The following is a 10,538-nucleotide window of genomic DNA, read 5'->3' as shown; positions in this document are numbered from 1 at the left end:
CATGTATCAAACCACAACACGTTAGGGATGAGCTTGGTACCAACTGATATTGGTATCAAAAATACCAGTATCGAAAATCTTTATAAACAGGTACCGATACCGAAAATACCCGGTACGGTATGGTACCGATATTTGATGGTAAAAACCGATAAATACCAATAACGAAAACCAGTGGCGGCTTTGATGGTGTGCGGGGAGGACCTCCGCACAAGACCCGTGATTTCGAGGGGCACGCGATTTAAAAAAAACAATATACATATGATATTTTTTTTAAATAGTAAACACATACCAATTCCAATATAAGCCCATTTACAAATCATTTTATATGGTTTAGAATTTAGCCCACTTGACATTAGGACTATTTAGTCCAATACTGATTTGTTTTTTTTTTTTCATTAAATAATAATAGAACATTATGAAAGGGCACATTTTTAAGCTCGAACGGGGTACGTAAATTCTCAGAGACGCTCTAATGAAAACGTCAAAAGTAGATACCAAATCGGTATCGAAAATATTCCAATTCGATAAATTCAGTATCAATACCAATTCAATAACGATACCTGATACCATTTAGTTATCCTTCAACACATAGAAACCAAACCACAGACAAGAATATTCAAGTATCAACCCACAAGAGTCAATTTTCATTCCAGAAGCCAGAAACACCATCCCCACATCAGTAAATATAACTTTTTCATTTGCTATTAAATTATTTCTAATTTCAGCAACATGACAAGTCAACAATTTATTAATTTCTTTTACTTTTTGTTATTTTTAGCCAATCCCTTCTGACGTCATTATTCCACGTGGCCTATAGTTATATGGTCACCGACACCGTCCTGGGGAAACAGACATAGAGACACCCCTACACGTTATTTTACATCTTCCCGCTATCTTACACCGCTATCCTACGCCACTGGTGTTCTCTTTTCCACTTACTAACCTACGCCCCTCCTATTCTTAGTTGCATTTTACAAGTCATTAGTAGACGTGGCGGACCCAGATTTTATTTGCTAGGGGTGCAGATGAGGTGTTTAATCATATTTTCAAGGGTTACGGTCGGGTTTTTTGCCTAAAATATACGCTAAATTTTGTTTTTCAAGGGGTGCGGCCGCCCTCTGGCCAAAGGCAAGGTCCGCCCATGATTACTAGGGGTGCAAACAAGCCAAGCAGCTCGTGAGCTACTCGAGATCGGCTCGATAAAAAGTTCAAACGAGCCGAGCCTTATCGAGCCGAGCTTTATCGAGCTCGAGCCCGAGCTTGAAATTAGGATCGATTAGATATCAAGCTTTGTAAGTGTAGCTCATTTAGGCTCGTTGAGCCTTATTGAGCTTAGTATACTTTAGGGTTTAAACTATCTATTACTTATTGAATGATCTAGATGTTTTTTTTAATCGAGTTCCGCATCTGTCGAGCCAAGCTCGAGTCGAGTCAAGCTCGAGTCGAGCCTTGGCTCAACAATAGCCACAAGCGAGCTCGAGTCGAGCTTTGGCTTGTTTTAACTCGCGCTATAGATACTTAGATCAAGCTTTCGAACCGAGCTCGAGTTTTAATTTTACTAAAATCGAGCCGAGCTTCAGCTTCAGGAAGTTGTAATGAGCCTAGCTCAATTAAGGTAAGGCTCGGGCTCGGCTCGGCTTGTTTGCACCCCTAGTCATTAGTTCACTACAACCCTGAACACACCCCCACTAACATACGCCTCGTTGCACTAACATACACCCCCATTACGCTAACATACGCCTCTCTTACTCTAAAATACACCTCATCAAGCTAACGTACGCCTATCCGGCTATTATGTTACTGACTACACAGCACGACACCAGATTGCACATATATATAATCATCATCATCGCCTCCACTTCATCAATCGGATCCTGTAAGTATCATCTTCATCATTCACTTCATGATTCGGTAATCTCTCATTGACTCGATCTGATTGATTTTGACTTGTTGATTTCATTCAATTTCTCACTGCATTCACCAGATTTCGTGCCCTAATTTCACCAATCGCCTCCAATTTATGCTTCATTAAGCCTTTTGTTCAATTGGTGTGATCTATATTCATTCAATTCATTCCATTCGTTCGCTCGTTTGTGTGTTTGTGTGTTTGTTAGGGTTACGTGTTTGTTACGTTATGTTTGTGATTTGTTGATTTAATAATCTGATGAGACGCCGTTCACCGGTGAATCTTCCAGCAGATCGTATGGAAAAGGGGAATAACAAATCTCAACACTCTAGAATCTGTGTGTTAGGGTTACTTTGTGCCTTTTTTTGGGGTGTTTTATTGTACTTTCATTTTGTTGTTATTGGTGGTAGAACTTTTCAAGTTACTTCCATTAGTTCCGAGATTAGAACTCATGATCCTGTCCCAGTGATTCGTTCGAACCCTCCGGTTGACATCGATCGTGTAGCGAATGATAATAAACCCGAGATTAGAGATATAGATTTAGATACACAGGATGTAGCTGAACAGAAATCTGATAATTCGGTTACAGATCCGGTTGAAAATTCGCAGGATTCGGAACCGGAGGTTGTAACCGAACAGAAATCTGATAATTCGGTTACAGATCCTGTAGTTGAACAGAAATCTGAGGATGTTAATAAGCCGAAAGATTTTCCGTTTATGAAGGCGTTGAAAACCGTAGAGAACAAAAGTGATCCTTGTGGTGGGAGATATGTGTATGTGCATGATCTTCCGTCGAGGTTTAACGAAGATATGCTTAAGCAGTGTAGGAGTCTTAGCAAGTGGACGAACATGTGTAAGTTCACGACGAATGCTGGACTTGGGCCTCCGTTGGAGAATACGGAAGGTGTGTTTTCGGATAATGGGTGGTATGCGACGAATCAGTTTGCGGTGGATGTTATATTTAGTAACCGGATGAAGCAGTATGAGTGTTTGACTAAAGATTCTTCGCTTGCCGCGGCTATATTCGTCCCTTTTTATGCCGGTTTTGATATCGCGAGGTTTCTTTGGGGGTATAATATATCGATGAGAGATGCTGCGTCTCTTGATCTTGTCGATTGGTTACAGAAGAGACCCGAGTGGGGAATAATGGGGGGTAAAGATCATTTTCTTGTTGCGGGTAGGATTACGTGGGATTTTAGGAGATTGAGTGAAGAAGAAACCGATTGGGGGAACAAGCTTTTGTTTTTACCGGCTGCTAAAAACATGTCGATGCTTGTTGTGGAATCGAGTCCATGGAACGCGAACGATTTTGCGATTCCGTATCCAACTTATTTTCATCCGTCGAAAGACGCTGAAGTGTTCGCGTGGCAGGATCGAATGATGAACTTGGATAGAAAATGGCTTTTCTGTTTCGCTGGAGCACCTCGTCCCGATAATCCGAAATCGATTAGGGGTCAGATTATCGATCAATGCAAGAATTCGGATGTCGGAAAGCTTTTGGAATGCGATCTTGGTGAAAGCAAGTGTCATTCCCCTAGTAGTATAATGCAGATGTTTCAAAGCTCGGTTTTTTGTTTACAACCACAAGGCGATTCGTACACAAGACGATCAGCTTTTGACTCGATGTTAGCTGGTTGTATCCCGGTTTTCTTTCATCCCGGTTCTGCATACACGCAGTACACCTGGCATCTTCCGAAAAATTACACAAAGTATTCGGTTTTCATCCCGGAAGATGATCTTCGTAAGAGAAATATCAGTATAGAAGAAAGATTAAGTCAAATCCCTCCGGATCAGGTCAAAATGATGAGGGAGGAAGTCATAAATCTGATTCCGAGGTTAATATACGCAGACCCGCGGTCAAAATTGGATTCTCATAAAGATGCTTTTGATGTATCTGTTCAAGCGATTATAGACAAAGTGACGAGAATGAGAAAAGACATTATTGAAGGCCGTACGAATGATGATTTTATCGAGGAGTTAAGTTGGAAGTATGCTTTGTTAGATGAAGGTGAATATGTAGGTGTTCATGAATGGGACCCGTTTTTCTCTAAACCAAAACCGAATGATGGAAACAGTGATTCAGACGGTTCTGGTTCTTCAGCGGAAGCAGCAAAGAATTCTTGGAAAAACGAGCAAAGACAGCACTCATGAGTGGTTCAAATAGCAGCATGAAGATGTAATGGAGGTTAGTTATGTTTGCTTAAAATTAAATGTCAGTTGATACTTCATATTAGAGGTTACTTGTGGCCTGCTTATTCAGTTATTGAAGCCGGAAACGAGAAATCATAAATTTTCCACTAATATATAGTTACTTTATTTTGTCAGATTGTTGATTCTTTGTAATGATATTTATATACACATGCTTTTACATGAACTTTTGTTTGTCTTTTAATAGCACTTGAAACAAAAATGCCCAAAGGAAAAGTTTACATTTTTACTGCTCTTTTCAGATGGTCATTTAGACCATAATTTATGGGGCGTAAGGGGTTGTTTACTGATTTTTTTTCTTGTGTGCGTGTTGTGAGCGTATTTGGAATTGGTTATCCAAAGTGCGTATCGAATTATTTGTTATTGAAATAAGTTGTTTTGAATAAACAGTAACCGAAAAAGAATAAGTAGAAAAAAAAGAAGTTTTAATAAGCGCGGTTGGCACCCACCTTTACTCGACTGTTGAGGCGCTCTTGAAAATATACAAGTGTCGAACCTCGTTTTAGAGTAGATATGGTATTCAAACATTTGGTTGTCACATTAGGCTTACATGCACATAATGTTTTAGAATAAAATAACAACATTAACTGGAACCTTTTTTTTGACAGTTTTGCAAGTGCACTCAGGTTAGATTTTGAGGTTTTTGACTAATGTTGTGGTGCCAGTAGGGAAGAAAGTTTCCTGTGAACCGCACTACTTTTTGTTGAATTTGAACAAAAAACAATTACTTAGGTGTCTGATTACGAAAATTGTGGATTAAAGATTTGATGTAATGAACTTTAAGTTAAAGAGAGTCCATAAAGACCTATCAGCCAAGTCTAATCAAACAAGAATTTGAATCACAAAAATTGTGTATTTGCTCATCTATTAAACGATAAATGTTTTGGTGGGTTTTAAAAAACAAAGATCCAGTTTGGATTATCTTAATGCTATGGATATAAATTATAATGTTTATAAGACCATTCGATGGGTGTGGAGGGGCATGAAATTGGGGTGTTATGCGACATGTGACAACCACATCAGTACGCGTCAGAAAATTGGCGTGGTGCAAAAAAGGAGTGGAACGGGGCTTGGAAAGTAGCTTTTTTATTTAAAAAAAACATTAACCAATCAAAACCAACCCAAAATCCACCCACCAATGAAACGTCGCCACCTCACCCACACATTTGCCCCCACGCCGGTGGAGATCCTCAATCCCCAACCACAACGTCGTGCTCCATGCCGGACACGGGGTGGTTAGCTTGGCGTAGACTGGCTTCCACGCCCACTTCGTGTCGTCTAAGGAACAGACGTGTAATACTTTTCAAGACCAGTACTTAGGAACCGCCTTGATGGCTTGATGCCTGATGAGTTAGAACTTAGGCTATCCAATACGCTGATGAGCCAAAACCCCCATCACCACCCTCCATATCATTGCCATGTCACTATCCCCTCCATCACCAACCTATGGGTGTGATGATGGCCTTCCCCATCATTCCCATCCTATTTTTTATTTACTTGACTGGGGGGTAAAAAAATCAAAAAGAAATTAAAAAAAGCAGGTGGTCCGTGGAGTTTGTGGGATAGCCCATCTACACAACGAGCCTAGGCTCGGGGGGTGGGGGAGGGTGTTGGGGAATGGTCCTAGGTGGCACCTCTATGACCCTCCGATGATCCCCATACCGGATGACCTTAGAAGATGTGCCAAGCCTATAACAACCAAGACTTGTATTGTGGTGTGATGTGGGCCTTTTGGGTCAGGGGTGTACCCAATGTTGGGTTTGGGCCCGGGTTACAATGGGTCGGTCTGGTCAGGTTTTTCGGGTTGGTCCGTTTTATGCACGCCCTTAGAAACAGGTAAAAGAAGGGCTAACAAAACGGATTAACGAATAGGGTATTTGTCTTGGGCCAAAACCGTAAAGTGGTTTTGGCCTTTCTAAAAAAGTCAAGTTTATAGTAGTGTTTCAAATAGTTAAAGGCCAGTCCAATCAACTAGTAGGGTGTCCGCGCGATGCGGCAGGGGTGACATTTTGCATTGCGGCACTCGTTTCTAGTAGTTTTCTTATTCGTATTATATTTATGGTAACATTATTGTGATGGATATATATCATAAGTATTACACATGTCTAGTAATTATTAAATTTAGAATTTAAATTATCAAGTACTTCAAGAAACCATTGACGCAATAAACTAACACACGAATAAAAAAAATAAATTTTTTAAACATAAATAAAAGTTATATAAAGTAGTACACGAATAAGGAAATATAAGTCTTAAATATAAAAGTTGAAAACTAAAAACTCAAGTGTCAAGTAATTTGCATCATGATGAGATCAATTTAGTAATCATACGGTTTAAACATCTCAAGGATGTCATCTATATTGTCACACCACCATTTGTCATCATCGAGATCAACGTCCTTCGGAATTTATTGTATCTCTTCCTGTTTGATTATTACATCATTCGGATGATCAGTTTCTTCTCTGTTCTCCTCTTTAACTAATACATCAGTAGTAGTAGTAGTAGTAGCTGGAGTAGTTTGGGGAACTGAAAAAAATGTTAACTATTTTAGTTACATATTTTATCATGTTACTGTTATAAATAATACAAAAACGACGTTCACAGTTAAACATAATATAAAAAAAAACAAACAATATATCATGTTTTAGAAACATGCTTACCTGTGTAAAGATCTCAAAGGATGAATATTGAAGCTCCAAAACCACTGAATAATAAATAAGATGAATGTTTAAGTATGAGCATAAAAGAATAAATCAAAGTTAATTGAAATACATCTAGACCAAAAATTTTAAAGAACAACAAATTTCTTGAAGTTAAAATAATCAATGAATTATACTATATATAGAACCTATAAACCAACGAATTGAATAACCTGTAGCTTTTTTCAACTAACTAATATTATCTATAAAAGTATTTTTGTACTTATAATCCCTAAAAAAATTGCAACAGAATCTGGTATTCAGTTTTTGAAGATGTATTATTTTTAGATTATGGAGTTTTTTTTTTTTCTAAAAGTTTGTTGGTCGAAAACTTATTTACCAAACTTCTAAAAAACCTTTTTATAAAAAAAAGGTTTTATGAAAACGAAAAATTCTTCTAAAAACGTTTCTATAATTTTTTTTAATGAAAACTAAAATTCCATTTTGTTGAATATGGTATTATATAAAGTTTTTTAATACAACCAATTAGATAAAACGAATTTATTTGATGTCAATTTACTACCTGCTAAACCATGTAAGTGTATGCACCCAACCAAGTAAATACACAAACATACAGAATATGAACAAAGCTCATATCAAACCCGTATGTGCAAGGTTTCGAAATTTAATCTAGTCGTCGAAAAAAATTGGTGAACAAGTGAAAAGGGTTAGAATAATATTAAACTGATACTAATGATAGCAACGTAGAGAGTCTTGAGCATTTAAAATGTGACAGGACACATTGCTTTAATCACTTGTACACTAATGCATCATCTACTTGTACATTTTAATCCGCACAACAATACTAACCAAGACAACTATCGAAATGTCGAAAAAAATGAGTAGGTTATCACGGTACCTTTGGATTTTTTTTAAAACATTATAGTTTATAAATATGTCAAGAATATGTAAAATAATTTTAAGTTTGTTGTGGAAATGGATAATTGTAACTAATTAGCCATAATTTGGTTGAAATAAAGGGATTTAAATGTAATAATATGGAGGGACTAAAATATAATTAGTGTTTAAAAGACCAAGTTACCCTCATTTTAAGGGTGTTTTTATAAATAAAGAGGGAAGAAGTTCTTATTTTTTGAGTATCTTAAAATATCCATCCCTCATGCATTATAATATAGTATATAGATTAACTTCTTACACTAAAATTTTTTAACGACTTAAATTACATCAAATTCTCCTTCGACGGGGCTCGAACCATTTACCTCAAGTAAAGCAATACCTTAACTCTAATGACTTTGTCAATTAGACTCAATCCCCACTAAAAAAAAAAAGATTACATATATTCTTCATCATGATATGTTTGTGAATGGTAATGTGTCAATGAATGCGATAATTACCAAATCCCCATGTAGTATTAAACTTCAAAATCACACGTCCTGCCATGTTTAACCACAATTCATACTACAAAAGTTTGAATTTGTATCGAAGTAAAAACAAGAGTTAATTTTTGCTTCCGGTTTTGTCCAAATCATTTAAAAATGGCCATTTTCTCCTTGATGTTTCGATCTTTTCGCCAGTTTGCTCCCCGGCTCTAATTCCATCCATATTGTATGTTAACTGAAAGGGTATTTTTGAAATTTCAAGTTAACATCTTGGTGGGGTGATAGAGGCTTTGTATCTCATGGGAGAGACCAGAGTTCAATTCCTGTCATTTGGTGTAATTTAGAAGTAAAGATTATCTAACATTTGTCGTTAAAAAAAAGTAATCCAATAGATTGCTTGTCGCTGTTTAGACGATGCAGAGCATGTGCATTTGTTGAGGTACGTACGTGCACTCCCCACATAAATAAATAATTCAATGAATTGCTTGTTGTCGGTGTACAAAATGGATCATATGGTGCCTACTATATACAAGAGAACCTGATAATTCATGTCTAGTGATATTGGTGCAAGACTTATGGATTACTTTATGTTACTATCATTGAATTTAATCAATAAAATTAAAATTAAGGCTGTAAACGAATCGAACGAACATAAATAAGGACTTGTTCGTGTTCGTTCGTTAAGGATAAAATGTGTTCACGAACGGTTCATGAATACTTAACGAACGAGATTTTTGTCGTCTATGTTTGTCAATTAAGGAAAGGAATGTGTTCACGAACACAGATAAAATCGGCTAAGACGAAGGTGGGTAGAGGGGGATGGTGAGAGGGAGTGGCGCTAAACCTTGAAGCCCTAATCATTGAACGAAGGTCGATAGTATTTTTCGATGTGAATGATAAGAAGGAAAATAGAACAGTGCATAAACAATATGGAGATAAGGTTTCCTATTTTATTTGTTTGGGTAATGAGATAATTAAGAATTAAAGAATATAAAAAGTTTAGATAAAATAAATAAATGCTAAATAATCTTTAATGAACAACATAAACAAACGAACATGAACAAATGTTCCCGAACACATTACCGAATGTTCACGAACGTAGCTGAACGAACGAGACATCTGTTCGTGTTCGTTCATTTAACTAACCGAACGGAACTTCTTGTTCATGTCCGTTCATTAACTAAAAGAACGAACGTAAACGAACTTTCCGCCGAAATGTTCGTTAAACGTTCAGGTCGTTTACAACCCTAAATAAAATATAAGTAATGTTGCGTGTAGATTTGCAAAACACATAGGATCTTAGCTATGGCGAGCATTGTATTATAATATTAGAGAAAAAAATACTCGGATAGTCTCTGTGGTTTGCTCATTTTTCTCCTTTACTCTCTAACTTTCTAAAATTACACCTATAGTCCCCAAGTTTTTGAATTTCGTTTTAGGATAGTCCCTGGCGTGGATGGGGTTATTTTTTGGAGTTAGGTGTGTGTGAAATTACAAAAATACCCTTACTATCAAAATAATAACTAAAAGTTAAAAACAAAATATAATTAATATTTTACAATTTATGTGAGACCCACCACCCACCCTACCCACTTCCTCTTCCCCACTCCACACCACTATCTACCCCCCCCCCCCTCACACCACCACCATCATCTCCTTACTAACATTATTCACATACTCCTTCAACCTCCTAATCTTATCAACTAACTGTGCTTTTATATACCATCAGGGGCGGACCTAGCCTTAACCGGGGGTAACCTCCGCTACGGCTTGGCTCGGAAAAATTTGACGTTTTTAGTATAAATTTTGGAAAAATTTGATGTTTTTTCGATTTCGTTACGGCTTATTTATAAAACGTTACGGCTTAACGTGAATCCTAGATCCGCCACTGTATAGCATGAGCCCATTATCTAAGTTTTAAACACCAACTCATCACATCAAGTACATGGGCTAAAACATCTAATGGGCTCAAGAAACATGCAGCCGGGCATTGAGTTGTCTTTCTAGTCTTTTTTTTATTAACCACATTGTGTTGTCTAGTCTAACCACTCGTTTAATAAATATATCGGCCATGTTTAAACATCAACTCATAAAGTATTAAAAGTTGACACCTAAAACCATTTAACAAATTGGCCATGTTTTGGTTGTACTGAAATTAAAGTGACATATCAACCTCTTTAATGCATATATTTAAATTAGGTTCTCAACTCTTGACACGACTCGAAACATTATACACAAAATAATCAAGTTTTGGGTCGTCAACCCATTTAACACACGTGTCATGTTTGATTTAACATGTCTAACTCGCTTAATAAGCGTCTTGTGTTCAGGTTGTACTAAAACTAACGATTACCACTATAAATTAGAATTAAAAAATAAAATATA

The 10,538-nt window shown here is 36.9% G+C and overlaps 1 protein-coding gene across 1 annotated transcript; it reads left to right on the top strand.

Annotated features, from left to right (window-relative positions):
* Positions 1-1,802: 1,802 nt before the first annotated feature.
* LOC110871477 (xyloglucan galactosyltransferase MUR3) lies at positions 1,803-4,343 on the top strand. Its single transcript, XM_022120209.2, has one exon. The coding sequence runs from the start codon at positions 2,165-2,167 to the stop codon at positions 4,055-4,057; it is 1,893 nt and encodes a 630-aa protein (XP_021975901.1). The 5' UTR covers positions 1,803-2,164; the 3' UTR covers positions 4,058-4,343.
* The last annotated feature ends 6,195 nt before the right edge of the window (positions 4,344-10,538 follow it).

This window comes from Helianthus annuus, chromosome 1 (genome assembly GCF_002127325.2).
Source record: "Helianthus annuus cultivar XRQ/B chromosome 1, HanXRQr2.0-SUNRISE, whole genome shotgun sequence".
Lineage (NCBI taxonomy): Eukaryota > Viridiplantae > Streptophyta > Magnoliopsida > Asterales > Asteraceae > Helianthus > Helianthus annuus.
The sequence above is the reverse complement of the archived record's forward strand: the minus strand, read 5'-3'. Positions and strand labels throughout refer to the sequence as shown.

What these genes read in the sequence shown, in the direction of transcription:
- LOC110871477 (XM_022120209.2), top strand. Translation starts at nt 2,165, where the DNA reads ATGAGACGCCGTTCACCGGTGAATCTTCCAGCAGATCGTATGGAAAAG.